Source organism: Melanotaenia boesemani, chromosome 3, assembly GCF_017639745.1.
Source record: "Melanotaenia boesemani isolate fMelBoe1 chromosome 3, fMelBoe1.pri, whole genome shotgun sequence".
NCBI classification, from domain to species: Eukaryota; Metazoa; Chordata; class Actinopteri; order Atheriniformes; family Melanotaeniidae; genus Melanotaenia; species Melanotaenia boesemani.
The window spans coordinates 15,555,087-15,576,510 of NC_055684.1; the positions used below are offsets into that span (position 1 = coordinate 15,555,087).

The 21,424-nt window shown below is 40.0% G+C and overlaps 1 protein-coding gene across 2 annotated transcripts in view; it reads right to left on the minus strand.

Moving 5' to 3' along the window:
- mtss1 (MTSS I-BAR domain containing 1) overlaps positions 1–21,424 on the minus strand; it is a 75,035-nt gene that overhangs the window by 35,486 nt on the left and 18,125 nt on the right. For both annotated transcript variants that reach the window (XM_041981482.1, XM_041981480.1), the window contains exons 2-3: positions 13,955–14,016; positions 5,979–6,052 (exon numbers count right to left, since the gene is read on the minus strand). In XM_041981482.1, coding sequence (XP_041837416.1) covers positions 5,979–6,052; positions 13,955–14,016 — 136 coding nt within the window. The remainder of the gene's footprint in view (positions 1–5,978; positions 6,053–13,954; positions 14,017–21,424) is intronic.

Consider the following 21,424-nt stretch of genomic DNA (forward strand, 5'->3'; position numbering starts at 1 on the left):
AGTGTTTTTACATGGTGTAATGATATGTCAAAACAGATTATGAGTGTGTATCAAAAGCAGAAAAGATGCACCTTGATCAATATAGTTTTTCAGCGTCTCCATTTTTAATTTTATGTATTGTTACACACACACACAGCAGCTGACAGGCTGAAGAAGCTGAGAGAAAGAATGAAGGAGGAGGAGACAGCTGTCAAAACACACTACACACACACGGATAACAGTGGAATGCGCTTGGTTAACATGAAGTGCGTAAATGCCGTATTAGCCTTAAAATAAGCTAAATGCTAAAAAAAAAAAAGCAACAGTCATGTCCAGGATCAAACGGGTTTAGCACAAATATTGACCAAGCAAAGCAGCAAAAGGCTTATTTCTGTTCAGTTTTCCCTAAAACACACAGTGTAGATTCTTGAGGTATAACAAACTGCATTTTCTCCATTATAAAACAACTTCAAAGATTATCTTATAATTATAAGATATACTTCAAAGATATACTTAAAACCTGTGGTTTTGTGCACTTGAGCCAATATATCAGCATTATAAGAATATTTCATTAGGCTCAGATTAGGTAAAAAGTGTTTATGTGATTCTTTGAAATACTGAAAAGCTCTCCTTTTCTTTCAATGACATAAAATAAGGAATGCCAAAAAGATCTCATCACAGTCTAGTTGAGAAACATCAATTTTGTAGACAATTGTAAAGGCTTATTTATGCTCCCTTTATATATGTAAATCGGTACATCCACATCAAATGTAGCCAAACATCGCCATCCAAATTCTCCTGCATACTTTACATTGACATGGTTGACAGTGCAGAGTATAGGTTCACAACCAAGTTTCATCAATAGTTTTAGTCAATAGCAAACATGGCAACAAAGGAGGAGACCATGATAATGCACATGGGCGACCCTTCATCACAGTGCAGCTTCTTTGTTCTTTTCTCTGGTGGTACGTTAGCCATACCACGCAACGCTGCCCCCACAGTTTCTGGTGTTACTACGGTGCGTGCTACGTCTAGGTAAGCAAACGCAAGCTCTCTGAAAACTGACTGAAATATGCACATAAAGGATGCAGAAGATGGATAGAAGGCTCTGTATGTGTACATAGCATAGAACATAAGTAACCCATGATAAACAATTTAGTAACAGATCTACATTCGCTGCTGTACATTTTAATACTAATGCAAATAAACATGGGTTTAGTAAACTTAAGCTAGACAATTATTTTTCAATATTTCAAAGAGCTTGACTAATAAAAAAAAGCAAGCCAAGCTCACATCTTTAACCATCCTTTTTCCAATTAATGTTTTCATGACAAATTGAAGGAAATTATAAACAAAATTTATTTTACATTTATTTATTAATTTAATTAGTTTTTACTTATTCATCTTTACAATGGCATAAAACACGAAACTCCACATTTGAAGCCTAATTTTGGGTTATTTGTAATTACAGCAATCAGTTTTCACAGATAATCCATGGTCATACATCCACCATAGCCAATGGTCCTTGCTCATGTTGTAGTCTTGTTTACTGGAATACCCCCCCTCATTTTTGTCTATTTCTACAAAAAAAATGATACAAACTTATGATTTTGTGTTTGTGCTCGACCATTTTGCTTGAAGTGATGTCATGTGCTGCAGAATGTAATATGAAGCAGCTTGAAGCTGCATATTTCCCACTAACCTCTGTATCTAAAGGACTATTCATAAGTCCATCCTGACATATCCGTGTCCCACGTACCCACAGACACAATTCTACCAAGTGCTAACCATCAATATTCAGACATGGCTTTGTTTCATGTCATTTTTCTTTTTAGAAACAAACACTGAAATATGGCAGAGCTGGTCTGTTGAGGTTTCAACAAAGGGGAGTGGCCATGATCCACCTACCACACACACAAGAATTACTGGATTTTCTTTGGAATATCAACTGACTTATGTCTTATGTAATCACATCAGGCACTGAAGCTCTGGGCACACTGGTAGTCCATAGCCCCTCTGCATTTATACAGACTGCAGTTTGTGTCTAATGGCCTAAATACTAATGCTTCATATGCACACGATTATCTGTTTATATTAGAAGTGGGCCAACAATAAAATTAATCAACATTTATTAATTTAATCAAATAAAACATCAAGTTTATGCATGAAGGCAAGCCAGTACTATTTTCATAGTTTAATGGATTGTTTTGCCCACACAAACCCAATTCTTAAGGATTACCTGGAACGCGGACCACAAGCCGGGTCTTACAAACATACATGATTGTCCAACCTCTTTAATGCTCTCCTGGCTTAGTAGGAGAAATTCCCTGCAGCCAGATCCCAAAATCTGGTGAAAACCCTGAGATTGATATTACTGACAATGCATTAGAAGGTAAGTTAGGGCAGGGTGATATGGCTAAAAAGCAAACTCTTAGATTTTTTTCACACCAAATCTGATTTCTTATTTTAATCAATCCTTTTTTCCCCTTCCTTAAAAACATATTCCTCCCTGAGCCGCCACCTTATCGTGGTGGAGGAGTTTGTGCGTCCTGACAATCCTAGCAGCTATGTTGTCGGGGGCTCATGCACCGGGTAGGGTCACCCACGGCAAACAGGTGTCTAGTGGAGGGACAAGACGAAGTCCGGCTCAAATCACCCCTATGATGAGGAGAAAGCAAGGACCAAGGTTTCCCTTGCCCGGATATGGGTCCCTGGGGCCCCCCTCTGGAGCAGGCCTGGAGGTGGGGCACGGAGGCGAGCGCTTGGTGGCCGGGCCTTTGCCCATGGGGCCCGGTCGGGCTCAGCCCGAAAGGGTAACATGGGCTCACCACCTCCAAGAGGGGCCATTGGGGTCGGGTGCAGTGTGAGCTGGGCGGCTGCCAGAGGCGGGGATCCTGGCAGTCTGATCCTCGGCTGCAAAAGCGAGCTATATGGACGTGGAATGCCACCTCTCTGTCGGGGAAGGAGCCTGAGCTGGTTGAACGGTTCCGGCTAGATATAGTTGGACTCACCTGGACCCTCTTCCATTCTGGAGTTGCTCCCGGTGAGAGGCGCCGAGCAGGTGTGGACATGCTCATTGCCCCCCGGCTTGGCGCCTGTACGTTGGGGTTTACCCCGGTGGACAAAAGGGTAGCCTCCCTCCGCCTTCGGGTGGGGGGACGGGTCCTGACTGTTGTTTGTGCTTATGCACTAAATAGCAGTTCAAAGTACCAACCCTTTTTGGAGTTCTTGGAGGGGGTGTTGGAGAGCACTCCTTCGGGGAATCCCTCATTCTGCTGGGGGACTTCAATGCTCATGACAGCGAGACCTGGAGGGGCGTGATTGGGAGGAACGGCCCCCCTAATCTAAATTCGAGTGGTGTTTAGTTGTTGGACTTCTGTGCTCGTCATGTACTGTCCATAACGAACACCTTGTTCAGACATAAGAGTGCCCACATGTGCACTTGGCACCAGGACACTCTAGGCCGCAGTTCGATTACCGACTTTGTAGTCGTGTCGTCGGATTTGCAGCCGCATGTTCTGGACACTCGGGTGAAGAGAGGGGCGGAGCTGTCAACTGATCACCACCTGGTGGTGAGTTGGCTCAGATGGTGGGGGAGGATGCCGGTCAGGCCTGGCAGACACAAGCGTGTTGTGAGGGTCTGCTGGGAACATCTGGCAGAGTCCCCTGTCAGAAAGGGTTTCAACTCCCATCTCCGGCAAAGCTTCAACCATGTCCCGGGTGAGGCGGGGGACATTGAGTCCGAATGGGCTGTGTTCCGTGCCTCTATTGTCGAGGCGGCCAGCCACAGCTGTGGCCGTAAGGTCATCGGTGCCTGTCATGGCGGAAACCCCCAAACTCGTTGGTGGACACCGGCAGTAAGGGATGCCGTCAAGCTGAAGAAGGAGTCCTATCGGGCCTTTTTGGCCTGTGGGTCTCCAGAGGCAGCTGATGGGTATCGGTGGGCTAAGCGGAGTGCAGCTTCGGCGGTTGCTAAGGTAAAAACCCGGGCATGGGAGGAGTTTGGAGAGGCCATGGAGAATGACTTCCGGACAGCTTCGAGGAGATTCTGGTCCACCATCCGGCAGCTCAGAAGGGGAAAGCTGTGCTCCGTCAACATTGTGTACAATGGGGATGGGGGGCTGCTGACCCCGACTCGGGACGTTGTGAGGCGGTGGAGGGAATACTTCGAAGACCTTCTCAATCCCACCAACACGTCTTCCGATGAGGAAGTGGAGTCTGGGTTAGCTGGTGCTGGCTCTCCCATCTCTAGGGTTGAGGTCGCTGAGGTGTTTAAAAAGCTCCTCGGTGGCAAGGCCCTGGGGGTGGATGAGGTCCGCCCAAAGTTCCTTAGGGCTCTAGATGCTGTAGGGCTGTCTTGGCTGACACGCCTCTGCGGCATCGCGTGGACATCGGGGACAGTTCCCCTGGACTGGTAGACTGGGGTGGTGGTCCCCCCTTCAAAAAAGGGGGACCGGAGGGTGTGCTCCAACTACAGGGGGATTACACTCCTCAGCCTCCCTGGTAAGGTCTATTCAGGGGTGCTGGAGTGGAGGGTCCATCGGATAGTCGAACCTCAGCTTGAGGAGGAGCAGTGTGGTTTTCGTCCGGGTCGTGGAACAGTGGACCAGCTCTACACCCTCTTCAGGGTCTTTGAGGGGGCATGGGAGTTCGCCCAACCAATCTACATGTCCTTTGTGGACTTGGAGAAGGCATTCGACTGTGTCCCCCGGGGGACTCTTGTGGGGGGTACTCCGGGGGACACCATCATCAGTCCGTGATCTCCAGCTCTCACTGGAGCGATTCGCAGCCGAGTGTGAAGCGGCTGTGATGAGAATCATCTCATAGAGAGCAGCACGTCTAACTATGGTCAAGTGCACAGTCACATTTAAGTTGACTGTGTATCTGTTTGTGCTTTCAGATGGACATCAATATGTTTCTGGCTCTTGCTTCACCTTGGGGTCTCAGAACCTTGCTGCTTTCTGGCAAGCCAGCCAGCATTCACACCAGTTTAACCAGAACCAAAGTTGGAGGACTTTACTCAGCAGAAGTAAGTCATAAATAGCTTGTAAATTGGGATATGACAGTAGATGGTTACACCGTCAGGCTCCACTGTAACCTACGGTTCTCAATATAAACAATATATGCAGACGACCAAGCAAATTTGTTAACTACAGAAGGAGCATCGTGAAAAGAAAAGCATGCAATGAGGTCTGGCTAGGGCTTTTTGTCTTGGCACCTTTCATCAGTCAGTAGCACAATGGTTTCCACAATATCTTTCTCCGCAGCCTGTCCAGAAAGTAAATAGAGCCAATCTGTTTCCTTATGAACTCTATTTATGATGAAAAAAGGAAGTGCATATAAAGATTAGACTGTTGGAGGGATGAAAGGAACATAAAAATAGAGGGAATATATTTCTTTTGGTTCACTACGTGTGATGTAGCACACTATTTGTTTATGGTGATTGATTACTTCCATCTTAATTTGTCTAGCTCACAGTCGATAACACAACAGCAACAAGATCAAGCCCAGAATTCATTGTTTTGGGTTCATCTGCAGTTTCCAGCCAAATCTTTTGACAGAAAAAAGAAATGGAAAAACAAAAACATTAACAATGTGTTACTTTGATGCTATTTTTAAATATAAAATTACCATTTGGAGGAAAAGCTTGATGTAACAGCATGTCTTATCTTCTCTCACGCACAGTGCATAGTCTGCATCGGCTTAACAAACCACAACAACACAACACAACATCCATGAGCCAGCAGCTCATGGATGCTGCTGCCTCTTCCTCTCTCTCACCGACTTACAGAGTGGGAGCATGCAGTATACAATGATGGACAGAACTTTCTATAGTAAAAAAAAAAATTCCAAATCTTAAAAAAGAAGAATTTACCAACATAAAATCGAAGAGTCACATCGTCACCAATTTCTGGTCTAGTCCTACAAAACTGTACAACACTGTGTTTACCTGTGTGTGCTTCTTTCTCTGTGTTATCTGTTTATGTGTGTGTCCTCACCTCTGGTCCCAGTTGCCATGTCTGCCACCTTCTGAAAAGCATCCAAAAAGGCTCCAGTAACCACGATGGTTGTCCTGAATAAAAGATAAACAGAAAACATAGTACCCAAGTCCATTAAAATCACAAGTAATATCACATTTTTGTCTGGAAATATAAAAAAAATAGATATAAACAAATTTTTTTTATGTGTAAAATGCAAATTAATGAAAGAAAAGTAGTTAGAATTTCCCCAGAGGGAAATTAAAATGTTAGGACACAACCTGAAACATCTTGCTAATTAACCTACATCTCAAAATGCTTAGTAAATTTTATTTTATATATATATGCATGTCTGTGTGTGTGTGTGTGATGTATTTGTGTAACGTGTGTTCCATACACGAGTGTGTTTTACTTTCTCGTACATTGTGTGGGCTCTAGTGTCCTTTATTGTTCAGCAAGTAGATTGGAAGTGGGTCAGGGAGACTTTGGGATTGAACCTATGGGACTGCTTTTTTGCCAGGTGAACTAAACACCGTGCCCACAGCAACAACAGTTATTTTCCTTGTCTTTCTGTCTGGTCTTTTTGTACCTCAAGTGCAACATTTCTTTGATGTTTCTGTGCTGCTCTGGTCTGTTGCCTCCACCATCAGGGAAAACTGACAGAAGCAGCTGCTAAAATTTCCTGCTTCTACCACCAAACCAAGCTCGGGAGGCAGAAACAAGGTGATTACTCCTGGCTAAAGCTGCAACTAGCTTCAAAAGTTATCTCCTGGAAATGATGTGAAATGTGACACATTTGTGCACAATCCACTATTACCTTTCACATCAAATGTTATACAGTAAAGTTATTTGCAGAAATTAATGAAGAGGCACATTCGATATCAATACTCAGAACCCCAACCATTTTCAAGAAAAAGGGAGATGGTATTAATAAGAACATCAACCACTAAAATATGCTGCCAGCATGTAGCGGTCAGTAAAAGAAAATGCAAACAGTAAGCTTTGGTCCTTCATTCCAGCAGAGCGGGATGCAGACTGGAGGTCTAGAAGTGATGCAACGCTTAAACACACAAGAGGTGGATTTCCTTTTATTTATTTATTCTTACACAATGATTTTTTAGTGTTATTCTAAATTCTGTCCAGATGGTCTTTATTTCCCGCAACTCCTGGGTCACCTCGTTAATATCTGTGATTGTGTCCCTCTGCACCGCCCACCCAGCTGGAACACCCAGCAACTAGAAAGAAAAAATATTTAACACTAAATAAACTGCTACCAATCTCATGTATCTGTACATATTTATTTTATAAATTAAAACAAATTACTAAATTACTGGCATCAGTACGGTCATACGCTTTTTTCCAAAGCGATTCACCCCTGTGTGATTCAAACTTCGGTTTCTTGCATGGCAGACAGATGCCCTGCTAACTGAGATATCCAGCCGCACCATCCGAGGCCTCTGGCGTGTCTTGCCTTCTGACACGACGTTGACAGCATCTGCCACCTGCTGCCCTCCTCTTCCTTTCTGACACTGGTAATGCCCACACCATGGCGACCAAATAAAACCTTTTTACGTTTTTCAACTTGGTCCATCAGGGTCTCAGTCTCACGTTCTGAAAAAATCCACTTCTTCCTTCCCTCCTGTCCCGTCCTGAGCCATCATGGAAATGATATGATGAATATTTATTATAAGTGTTCACCTGACCTTTTATGGCCACCACAAGGACACAGCAAGGCATTCTCTCACACGCGCCTACTTTAGAGTTCTTTCTGATTTATGAATGGAAACAGGTGCGGGACGTGCGTGCGTGTGCACGCTTTTATAAATCTGAAAGTTTGTGCGCCGTGTTTGTGCGCCGCATTAAAGAAACATCTTTAAACATTTGAAAGTCTGTCAATTTTCTATTTTATTTCTAGTCTTTAGGCTGAAGGACACCATGGTATCTGTTTGTGCTGCTGACCAAATTATTTTTATTAAAAAATTACTAAAATCTAGCGTTAGCTAAAACACGCCTACCAGCATTATTATAGCACAGGCTATAAAGTTCAGCAGACTTCTGTGAATGAGAGTTTTGCAAGTGGAGCTCGGTATGAGAAAACATCAACAAAGCAGTTTAATTTATTTTATTTATCGCAGCTCATGTTGTCATTGCAACTTTCAACAGTGTTATCGCATATCACGTCTTCCTAATATTCTGCAGCCCTACTTCAGATACACAGACTTACATAGCCCATACAGCCCATAATCTAAATCTACTTCTGAGGAACTTCAGAGTGTCCAAACTGGCTCAGAAAATACTTTAATGTACAAAATTAAAACATTTAAAATAAAACCCAACTTAAAACCACATTTGGAGGACAAGGAGCTGCCGACACAAACCAACCAGACATGAGTTTGCACTTCAGCCCTGCTTATCACTGGTTCCCAAAGCAGCCTGATATCAGGCATGCCATAGGCAAGGCAAGGCAAATTTATTAGTATAGCACATTTCATGTACAAGACAATTCAAAGTGCTAACATAAAACATAAAAACATTACAGCAAGGTGCATGGAAAGAAAAAAAAAAGAAAGAAAAACAAAGATTAAAAAAGATAAAATTGATTACATAAAAACAGCAGGAAAAAGCTCAGATAACGAAATAAAGTTAAGATTTCAGCATAAAAGAACCAAATGCGATCTGGATTTCTAAATAAAAACTAGTGAAATGCAGCAGAGAACAGGTGGGTCTTTAACCTGGATTTAAGTGTTTCAGCTGATTTGAGGCTTTCTGGGAGTCTGTTCCAGACATGTGGAGCATAGACGCTGAATGCAGCTTCTCCATGTCTGGTTTTGACTCTGGGAACTGATAAGAAACTGGAACCAGGTGACCTGAGGGTTCTGGTAGGTTCATACTGGGTCAAGAGGTCTCTGATGTAATTTGGTCCTAAACCATTCAGAGCTTTATAGACCAGCAGCAGAACTTTAAAATCTATTCTCTGACGAACAGGCAGCCAGTGTAAAGACCTCAGAGCTGGACTGATGTGGTCCACTCTCTTTGTCCTAGTGAGGACTCGAGCAGCAGAGATGTAAAATTACCTACTGACACAAAGTATTTTCTATTCTCTAAATAAGATTTAAACCAGAGTAGTGCAGTGCCAGAGAGGCCCACCCAGTTCTCCAATCTTTTAAGTAATATATTGTGGTCAACTGTATCAAAAGCAGCACTGAGGTCCAGTAAGACTAAGACTGACATTTTTCCATCGCCTGTCTTCAAACATGTGTCATTAATGACTTTGGTCAGAGCAGTCTCAGTGCTGTGGTGCTGCACTGACAGACATCATAGCAGTTGTTTTGTGTTCTGTCCAACTCCAGCACACCTGATTCAGATTAATTGAACTGCTTGTCAAGTTCTTTGCAAGCCTGCTAATGAGCCATTCATTTGAGACAGGTGTGTTAAAGAAGGATACCTCTAAAACATGCAGGGCAGTGGTCCCCGAGGACCAGGATTGAGAAACACTGCCATAGATTATCTGCTGCCAATCTACAAGGAAACAATGGTTTAGTCTCCAATATAATAACCAAATTATTATGACAAGCAGCCGTGCATCATACAGTCTTGAAAGGATGGAAAAAAGTATGTGTACAGTGAAAGGCCAGACAAGCCTTCATTGAACCACTGTGCAGAAATATGCACTACCAACTGCTGTATCATGTATACTTTAAGCACAAAAAAACCCACTTTTAATCTATCCCTCTGTATCCTCGCTGTTTTCAGATGGGAAGTCATTGGGATCTAAGATCAGCTTCCAGAATGCTTTATTTTTATGTTAGCTAATTTTGCTCTGAAGTAAAACCCAACAAAAACAAGACATTAAAGAAACAAAAGGAAACAAACATAAACAAGTTTACACTTAGTTTTACCAGGACTGATGGAGCCAGATGAGCAGCCATTTGCCTTCAAAGACCTGAGTTAGCTGTGCAACTGGACACCTTCTGAGACACACATCTTTATCAATAGACCTTTTGTCTGTGTGTGTGTCTCTTACCAGTCAAGTTTTCTATAGCTGTATACACCCACACACACACACACACACACACAGCTGACAGTGTCACCTGATCGTACATTTTCAGAGGTAATGACTGTGTGTTTCAGACTGACCTCAACGGAAATTCTCTTTCATAACATCACCAAAGACTTGACTCTCACACAAACATGCACGCAAACAAAAAAAGCACAAACAAAGCAGTTTTGCCTTGTTTCTGTTAAAACAACTATTTAAAACATTTTCCAGACTGATGAATTAAAACCTCTCCTAACAAAAATCTTGCAAGAGGAAAACAATCCCAGTACTGAAGTAAAAAAAAAAGAAAAAGAAAAGGAAATGAAAATACTTGTTGCTTTTAATCAGCAGGGCAAATGAATAATAATAAAAGAAAAAAAAAACATTTCCAGCTCAAAATCTCCTATTGATAAAGCTTGATTAAACTATGCAATGTTTTCTGATGAAGTTTAGGTGAGGGTCTGATGTAAGGACTGAGGTCGAAAACATACTTACTTTTAATTACATGCAATCACAACTGCTCGCTAGGGGCAAATAATTCTGAAATAACCAGACTAAAAGACAAAACACTGGAGAAAGAAAAAATTTAGCTCACTGGTTGGCCAGAACTGAAAACTGCTCATTTAACGCCAGTAAAGAAACAAAAAAAATTGGAGTAACAATACATTTATTCGGTCTTGAAGTTTCTATTTTTACTCCTGTGTTAAAACCTAATACGGTTTTCACAAGAATCTATCCAGTATGAGCAGCAGGAGTGGCAACGTGCTACCCAACATGTTTCCTGCATCACTTCCTCTCTTTTTGCTTGACTGCATGGTCCTTTGCTTTCACATTGCTCATGCACCCCACCTGGATTCACATGCAAAAGAACCAAGTTCCCCGGGTTTTAGACCAGGATTTTTGCCCAGCAGCGTGCGATTGTGCACACTGCTTCAAACAAACTGGACCATCTGTTGAAGTGCACCAGGGCTCAGTTAAAGCAGACCAAGCAGTGCTAGTGTGAATGTGCTCTAAAGCTATGCATCTGTAAGCTGCAACATGCAAGTAACAAAGTGACAGTACTGGGACTAATTTGACTGGATATAAGGTCACATGATCAGCAGCAGCAAAAATGAAGAAGTGTTGAGGACAAAAATGACGTGTTTGATTTAGGAGCCTTACATACTTTCTACAACACAGCTGCTGTTTTTATCTGCAGCGATCTCATGTTTATCATTTTGTTACACCCTACAAATGTAGTAACCCCATTGAGTCCAGTTTATCTAATGTGACCCCTAATAGAATCCTCCAGTAACGCGTTTTGTTCACAACAGAGCAGGTACAGGAATGTGAGGCTAAAAAGCAAGTACAGTTAAAACTAAAAAAATTTGATTATTGCACAAAACTTAATTTATTTCAGTAATTTAACTTAAAGGGGGAAACTAATAAATAGACTTGTTAAATGCAAAGGGAGAAATTTCAAGCATTTATTTATTTTTTTATGATTTTGACGATTATGGCTTACAATTTATGACAATTCAAACATCTAAATCTCAGAAAATTAGAATAGTGTGAAAGGATGTTGTAGCGTGTTGTAGTGCCACCCTCTAATCAGCTAATTAATCCAAAACACTTTAAAAGGACCCCTGAGCATTTAAATGGTCCGTCAGTCCAGTTCACCATCAGGAAGGTTGCTGACCTGACAGTTGTGCAGAAAACCATCACTGACACCCTCAACATGGAGGGAAAGCCTCAAAAGGTCTGATTGATGCAACAATTTTCAATATGTGCTCTCTCTCCTCTTGGGAGTGTAGCTCACCTGCATACATGTGCATGAAGCACGGCATGTTTAGTTTTTATAATAAAAGGACAACATATAAACCTGTTCTAGAGGAAAGGGAGTCTAAGATTATTTCTGTTTGGATCTGGAGTAAAATTAAAATAATCTAGATCATTAAATAATATTCTAATATAAAATAAGTGAGTGAAAAATTATATCAGATATTAATTGAGTAATTATAGAAAATAAAATAAAATTCATATCTAATATAATAGGCGGTGAAACACTGGATTTTAATAAATGTTTGAGTGCAGGCTCCTGGTTCTAAATAAAAAGTTTGTTGAAAGGGAAAACTCATAATAAAGACAAATTTCACTGAGCTTGCGTAAATCCTTCTGGTGTCTTTTTATGCATGATCATGTTGAATTAAATATTTACAGTGTTTTAGAGGAGATTTTAAAACATCAGGATGTATACTGTGTATCAGGGTAAAGCCAAAATCTATTGGGATATCAGCTTTAGGCCATATCACCCAGCCTTACACATAATCAGGGCTAACTGTGTTTTATATCTTTAAAATAAGCTTCTTTTTATATATATCCATACATGCTGTGGTCCCTTTCCTTGCCCTCTGCCATGAACACTAAAACATTACTACAGGAGCCCACAAGGGAAAAAACAAACACTGGCTTTAGATGCACAGAATATAGTTTTATTGTCTGAAATATCAATAGATGAAAAGCATCACCACATCAAGGTGTAGTTTGGTTTGGATATTTCGGACATAAATTGTCACCATATTTGGACATTTTTGAGCCCACGGTGACTCAAGTTATGACATAGATTGAATTTATGGAGGTTACAGTGATCTTGTATCTTTGAACACCAAATTTATATTAGTTTTTTAAAAGTTTGACTTTAAAGGTCTTTAAGAGAAGTCTCATTGATAATGAGTTCATGAGCGGCCTGAAAACATAACACCCCAGGCCACTGCTGTCAACAGTGTTAAGACATGAAATACATTCATGAAATACTTACGAGTTTTAATGTTTTTATCTGAAAAGGAGTTTGATTTTTGTGGTGATTTAAAGAAAATAAAGAACTGATGTTACATTCTGGATAAAAGCTTTCTGTACACAAGTGATAAGTTACAGATGTTTTAAGCAACATTAAATATTGGAGTGGTTTAACAGTGTGCATGGCCTACATGCATGTGTGTGTGTGAGTGTGTGAGTGTAGCTGCCTGACTGGCAGTGCTAATAGACTGTGACTGGCTGCATTGGGCAGAGTGATGCTTATCAAAGTAAACTGGTCTACAGGGAAATGAGGCTTTTATACTGTTCTTAAACTGAGCCTGCTACTGGGTCACTGTATGGCAGAGACACTGAATCAGCATGTGCACATTGTTCATATAAATTACAACAAAGAATAATCAGTACATTCAGATTAAACCCATTTTTTAGTGCAAAAATAAATTAAATGGTGCAACAGAAGGGAAACTGCTGGATCTTGAACCTGTAAGTGAAAAGTGACAAAGTTTGAGCATCTGTGCAAAAACATGGAGCTAAAGCTATTTTCCTTAAAACCACAGAATTAATAAGAAAGCATGTTTAAGATCCGAATCATCAAACATGTCCCAAATTGCTTAAAAGTAAAGGCTGAATATTTTGCATGGCAGAAAACCAGCTGTGGCGTTTGAACAGAACAAAGTGAAGTCAAGGAGAGCACCAAACAAAACCACAATGCTGACAAGGCCTAACAGAACCACGCCCAATGAAAGGTTACTCTTTCATATACAAACCAAAGTGATTGCATAATGAGAAGCTTCAGGAACTGGCTGGTTTATCACATGAGCTAAAAGATTTTCCTTGGAAAAACCTTTGAAGAATGTGACCGAGTATTTGGAGCCAATGCACTACCATTTAATCAGTTCAAACCTTTTGTAAATTCTGGTACCTCCTCTACTGCAGTCAGTGCTGATCAGTACTGACAGATTTCAGAAGCTACGCAAGACACAAATACACTTGCAGTGCTAATTTGATGGTATCATATGGTTGCTTATGGGGGAAAAACCTAAAAATCTGAGTCTTACAAACAAGATAACTTCTAGAGGGTTAGTATTCGGGTTCAGTGTGGAGCGGCTCCTCTTCTACTGAAACTACATTTTACAAAAAATATTTATACGTGAGTGTTTCTTACCTGAGCTGTGATTGTAGCTTTGCTCCTTTAGTTACAAAGTCTTCCCAGGTAGGATAACTGGCCTGAAACAAAAAAAGAGAAATAAAAATTTGAAATTAAAAAAAAAAAATGAATTCAGCTCGGATCCATTTATATAGCACCAAAACGTGTGTGTGTGTGTGTAATAAGATGATAGCCAGGAGAAATGGCTTTCCCAAAAGAAGAAATTGCGATCAGACATGAAAAAATGCATCAAATTCTGATAGAAATGTGGTCAACTCCAGACCACTAGAATCTAATGCAGCTCCATGTTTTGCTCTGGTGTGATGACTGACGTTTTCCTGCATTAAACAATAGATGTGTACGTTTTCTTCTTCGTTGTTTGTCAAGACAAATACAAGAGACCATGTTACACGTTTCCACTTAGGAATTAGTAGTGAAGTAGTCACACAGTGAAAAACAACATGTATCAATAATCTTTTTATACTCACATCACGACCTTCTGAATCTTAATCTAATCTAATTGTGATGTGCCTTAAGATCCCCACCCCAAGTTAACAGTGGCGTCTAATAAATGGGTCCAAAATTCCCCCAAAGTTGAGCTCTTATTCTGAGAAAACAAGTAAACAAGTAGCATAACAAAGACATTGAAACCCTTCAATACAGGGGTCAGCAGCTCCTTGAATATGTCACCACACTTGTAATAACCTACTGATTAATCCTTTTATTAAAATCATTGCAGCACTCTGTGTGACCTCTGTGTTCGTACAGAATGTCACAGAATATGTGGACTAAAGTCATCCCTCTAATTTCTCCAAGTGGCAGCTCTGAACTGCGTGAAAACAATGAACAGCTGAGTGACTTGCGTTATTTTTGGACTCTCTGGCTTCACATGAGAACAAAGCTGGGAACTTTTCAGCTAATCATCAACAAAATGCTGGGCCAAATACATGCAACATAATGTATCCATCATGCAGCTGTAATTTATTTTCCATGGCAATGCAGCTTTTACTCAAAAGTCTTGAATAATCCTTCTCACGATTCCACATTGACTTCATTTTTTTTTTATGATCTTGTTAAACCACTTTCATTGTACAGTGCACATTAAAAGAAAAACAGAGTGAAGAAGCCAGAAAAATTCTTAAATCTTTTTTTCATTCTATGTAAAACAATTAATCAAGAAAGCCTTCGAGCTTTAAATCTACTCACATTATGAAGGTGACTATAAGCTCTAAAAACAGCCAGGACCAGGTTTTAATATCCTGCTATTCAGATATTAAAATATCCCCCAGTGTTAACTTCTAGGGGGTAAAAGCTGCTCTTGTATCTGCATTTCGTAACAGCAGCTGATTGATTATGTAATATAAGGCTGTTTTGAAATGTAGGCTTTGACCTTGAGTTGCATCTGTGACCAGAGAGCTGCTGGTTTAGTGTTTTTGTTACTGAATTGAAAATATGAGGAAAAACCCTGTTGGAACATAAGCCTGAAACTCACTTACTTTCTTTATTTTCCTGAAATCAGTCACCCTCTCTATCCCTGGTCTCTGCTGGTCCACCAAACAGAGGATAATATCGATTTAACCCCTAACATAGCGCCCTTAGCCTCTTAGCTCCACACTGCTAAAGCTGTTAGCCGGCCCCCACTTCACAGATATCCAGACAAGCACACAGCAGGAGACCGACGGGTTTACAGGCTGCAGGGATTTAGCACTGTGTGATGAAATACTGCAGCTGACTGAATGAATGCCTCTGGTGAATAACTAACAGTGATTCCGAGATAAATAGAAGCAGAGAAAAATGAATAGAATGAATAGAAGTGGACTGCACTCAAAAAGCGTTATGGATCTGAGCAGGCACAACATGTCGCAAACATCTATCACTATTCTGTAAAAACACATATAAGCTCATAAAACGTAATAGGAAGCACAATCAGGGTAAGCTTAAGTAGAAAATAAATGATATAATTTGTAAGCAAAGTAATTGGGGGGTGGAATAATTACTGATTAATTAAATGGTTATACTCAGCAGTGACTTATTGTTTTAAAGCGGGATGAATGTCTTTCAAATATTTGACTTTTTAAAAACTTCCTTCACACAAAATGTCTATGATTGTCTCAAAAGTGGCCATAATGAGTGGATATAAATCAAGATCCCTGAACAAAAGGGATCCAGCTCACAGTCATTCAGAAATAGGGCTGCAACTAATGACTATTCTGATAGTCGATCAGTCAAGACTAATAAAACGGCTAGTCGACTAATCGGATTACGTATTTCATAATTATTAAATGTCTTGCATGAGGTTGTTATGCAAGTCCGACGTGCCTCCTCTTTAAATGTTTGAGTATTGCAGACGTATGTCCGTGGTACGCAAAGTTCGCTTTACAAATCTCACATGTATTTATTTTATTTTGTAAGTTTAACGTGAAGTTATCCCAGACTTTTGTTTGTTTTGGAACGCGTTGTTTTGGTGTCGTGTTGCAGTTTCTCCTCCTAATCTGAAGGTGGAAGCAGGGGTGGTATCGGCCGGTCAACTTACCCGGTCGGAGTTCTTTTCATGGTTTACTTTAGTTCCGGTACGTATTTTCTGTTTTAAAACAACAATTGTGCCCAGTGCCTTTATTAGCTTGTGGAATCCTCTCATCAACTTGATCCATTGGGTGCTGTTTTTAAAAATGGCAGCTACTACAGAAATTCTGCGATAAGACCCAGAAATCTGGAAACTCGTAATCCAAAACTGACCAACCATAAGGGAGTACTTTCTCGTAATGCTCTGCGTAGCAGGGGTGCACGTCCGGTCTGGAAGAGCTAGGTGGTGCCTACGACGGTGACCGAGATGCTGTGTGAGTATAAATCCACCTTAAGGATTATCATCCCATTGTGTTAACAATCCTCTTTGCATTTTCAGTTTTTCTTCAGATGGCAGTGTCATGCAAGCCATGTTTGCTTACAGATTTTGGTAGCTTCAAATTTCATCACTTCTTCCCTCCTAAAGTGAATTCTTCCTAATGCTACAAGCTGCTGTACAAGCTTAAAGTGACCTATCCATCAATCATATTTAATATGATATGTTTTCATGAAATTTTGCACATTTTTTCCTCCAGAGTTACTGTTGTAGACTTTGTGTCCAAAACCACACCTCTAATGTGCTTTACAGGACTGTAGCTCTCACTCGACTTTCCTCCTATAACATAGTTATGCAAAAAATTCTTCTCATTCTTATAAAACAGACACTAAACATCCCCCTGAACAGAAATATCAGACTGCAAACCAAGAAATGTAACTCCTGCTTGTATTTCAGTCTGTGTTGCTCTTGGAAGGTCTTTCTCAATCATTCACCACTTCTCGCTTCAACCAAAAATTCTCCCAAGACTTGCTGTTGCTGCCAGGAATGTCACGGTAAGTCGCAGACAAAATATTTCAGCACTGGCTGAGCAGCAGGCAGAGCTCAAGAGACCACAGACGGACAGTGTATCAGGGTCTACTGAGGCCTTATACAAAGACCTTTAGAGCAGTGGTTGCTAAATTAGGTTCTTGTGACCCACAGGGGTCATTGATGGTTTTAGAGGGGTTCCCTAGACAGCTGCCAACAATACAGCTGTCTCCTCCCATCTGGCTAGACAGCTATTTTTATGTCTCTAATACATTTCAGCTGTTAGAAGACAAAAATGCAACTAAGGTGATGGAGTTTGATGTTGGTGTGAGCAAAAAATGTAGTTTTTGCATTTTTGTAAAAATTAAAAAGTGACTTCAGATCTAAAAGTTAAGTATCCATTAAGAGTGTCCAAACATATTAAAGTTTTCTGCCTTAATGATAAAGATCAGAGAAGAAATTACCACAGGAGTACTGCTCCATTCAGCATTAAAATGACAGTTAAACATTGTCCTAATTGGCTTATTTTGCATCCAGTAAATGCAGATGTTTGGTAAATGGTAACAAAGAAATTCCAGAAGAAGAAACATGAGCACCCTCATATTTCTTTGTCTATTAAATTTGTCTATTAATTGATTTATTTGAGGAAATTCCCTATCAATAACCAGCTTGGGACCTAGTAATGTCCATGTGTCTTTACTAAAGACACTCCATAAACTCAAACTGCCTTCGTATCCTGCCTGAAGGTCGGTCAAGTTGAGTAGAAAGGGTTTCCATGCTCCACTGAAGCTGACACAGTAAACCATTGACAAAGCCTGAGCTCTCCATGTATAGAAGACATACAGAGCTGTAATCCTATCTGTTAAGGCAACGCTGCCAGGTATACAGTTACTATAGTCTGTGTGAGTAGTCACCTGCTATCAGTGTCTAATCCTACCATGATAATCCTGACTTGCTCTACTGACCAACAGAAAGAGAAGATACTGAGACAAGGGAGGGACTCAGGAAAGTGAAAATACTGCCCTGTTGACCTGTCCAGAGTCTAAACCCATTTTTATTTAGTCTTTCACTCAGCTATTCATCTGGTAAGCTTGTGATTAATCAGTTGGCACCGAAGACCTCTTATACTCAAACACTCCTTTCCATGAATGTGAAGTCAACTGAGTGTCAGTTTTGGGTCTAAATGAGCAACTTTGATCAGTAGTCCACAAAAAAACCTTCGAGCTCACTGCCTAGCACAAAAAAAAGTTGTGGCCAGCCTTTTTTCTCCATGTTTTTTTTTGCCTTTAGGTAGTTATCCAAGCCTTTTTTTTCACAAAAAAACACAGCTGTCATGTAGTCTAGTTAAAAATATTAGAAAGCATTCTCTCTTTAAATAGTTCAGGCAGAATCAAGAGTGTGTCTACTAAAACCAGCGGAGGTGACCAAGATATTAACTGTACAACATACAGGTGGAGCAAAGTTACAAAACATTCTCATGATTAGACTGCAATTCATTGTAAAATCAATCTCAGTGATAAGCATAAGACATGTTTAATTGATCCATGTACAGAGCTCTCAGCATTCTCAAGTCTACAAGCTGATGGTAAAGCACCTCTAAGCTCGAGAATGGCTTTAGAGAGCCATGAAAGATGAGAAACTAAATTTACATGATCTTCCCAAACTGTCATAGTAGTTGGCAAAAAAGATCCCGTTACTTTGGTAATAAGAAAGTGGTTTGTATTAAGTAAAAAACTATGAAGAACAAATTCATTTAAGGTACAAATTAGTATACTTTAGAAATTAATTACCCATATTGCTCAGCCATATATACAGACATAACATTATCCAGAATCCCAATATTATTTAAAATCTACTCCAAAAATTTCATGCTAGTGAATTTCTAAATTTAGTTTGAAGTCAATTTGAATTTATTCATGCAGTGTATTTACTACAGAGGTCAACTCAAGACACTTGAATGAAACAGTCCAATTCAATCCAATTATAAACCAATACACTGTAATTCAGCTACACTCTAATTCAATATAATCATATTAAATCTAAGTTGTTATAGACTCATAATATGCCAAATCATAAAAACTTTACCAACACTGAACTGAATCTTAATTATGATTTGACTCCTGAGTACCAGAGGTGGGTAATAATGGGTTGCATTTTCTTGAGTAACTTTTTCAAAGAAAAGAAACTCCTAAGACTAGTTGTGCTGCACCATACTTTTTATTTTACTTGAGTAAATTTGTGAAAAAGAAACACTGCTCTCACTTTGCTAAACTGGGTAACACTGGACTACTGGATTACTTTTTTTCCTTCTTCGCCATTTATTCAGTTAGATTTGCTTTATTTTTGCCAGCGATATGCCAACAGCTTCACCAATCAGACATAGTAACCCTTATCACATGATGCTGTTGCACCAATCAGACATATAAATGCAGTCGCACGACCATAGACAACCATGAACAAGAAAAACCTGAGAAGAATCAAATGCATTTGATACCTTCATTTAGAATGAAGCTCAAATTACCATAACAGGAAAAAACATGGTGGAAAAGTAGTAAATTCATTAAATTCAGACAATTCAAGTAAAAAAAAAAAAATAGTTCCAGAGGACTGGTTTCATGTACTGAAATAAGGGTTAAGTTTTTACTTCATCCTGCTCCTTTTCGGACGCTATAGTAACTGTTACTTTTTCTTTAATGTGTCAATTTGTGTTATTTTTTGTTCGAAAATAAAGAAATAATCAATCAATTAAAACATTAACATGGACATTAAGCTTTATCATATATCAGAAGTTGTGCTCTAACATTTTTGTGGCCAATGGGGTCAAAATCTGACCTGAGATACTGTACTGTGAAATATCAATGATGTTGGTATAGAAGCATCAGTCTTAAAACAGCCCACTCATCTCTAACTCGTAAACCAGCGTTTCACCACACATAGACCAATATGTGGCGCAGCGCCAAAGAATCAACTCCAGGTGCCACAGATTCTGCCCCCAGAACACGATATTAAAGAAAAAAAAATTAAGGCTGTCAAAAATAATGCATTAACGGCCCTAACTAATTTAACTGCATTAATATTTTTAACCCATGTAACCCACACACGGCACGACAATACATCCGTCATTTCTCTGTTATGACAGCAGGACACGGAGTTGGAAAAGATGAGCAGGCTGGCTTTGGATGGATTTAAGTATAAAAAGAACATCAATGGAACAACAATTGGGCGCAACACTCGTTGAGGATGATTTTAAGACACACACTTCATCTAGCAAGAGGGTTCACCACCTGCACTTTTCTCACGTGTTTTAAAAAACATTTCTTGGAGTTTTGCATAAACATGGCCGATCTGTGGTCCTCTTTCTGTGTCTGCACTATGCCTCCTGTTGTTCCATGTCCGGCTCTCTGTTATCAGCTGATCGGTTTTTCTGCCGCTAGTAACATCCATCTAGTTGCGTTTATTGTTCAGCAGATGAGGAAGAAACTAGCAGTTCATGGTTCACACCCACACATATTTACCTCAAAGTATTGTTATTGTCAGAACTCTTCTCTAACACAGTAGCTGACAGGTGGTAGAAAAAATTTATGGTTCAGATATGCAGGGGCGGGTCTAGAAAAGTTTTAATGGGGGCCAGGCAGGGGCACTGACAAGAAAAAAGGGGGCATAAATGAGACCTGTTTAAGGTGTAGATTTTGTAAAATATTAAACTAATCATTACAACTACAGTGATCATCTAATGTATATTAAAAAAAAAAAACAGCGAATGATGTATTTTTATCAACTTGTTTACTTTGGGTGATGCTGGTGTAGGATTTTTATCACTGCTGCATAAAGAATTACATTTCAATGATAAAAGGAAAAATATGTTTTAAGCCTTTTTATCCAGATCATCAGTTTTATCAGAGTTTCTTCGTCAACATTGGCTGTTTAACAGATAATGGATGGATGGTGAGATGGAACATATTTGTTCTCTTCTCTTACAGAACTTACTTTAAAGAATTGGTGAGATTGAGCTGAATAAATTAAAATGCTTCTTGTAGCTTTAACATAACAAAAAGTGTGTGTTTGAACACTGCCTACTACATAAACTTTACATACACCCCAATGACCAACTCCACTGACCA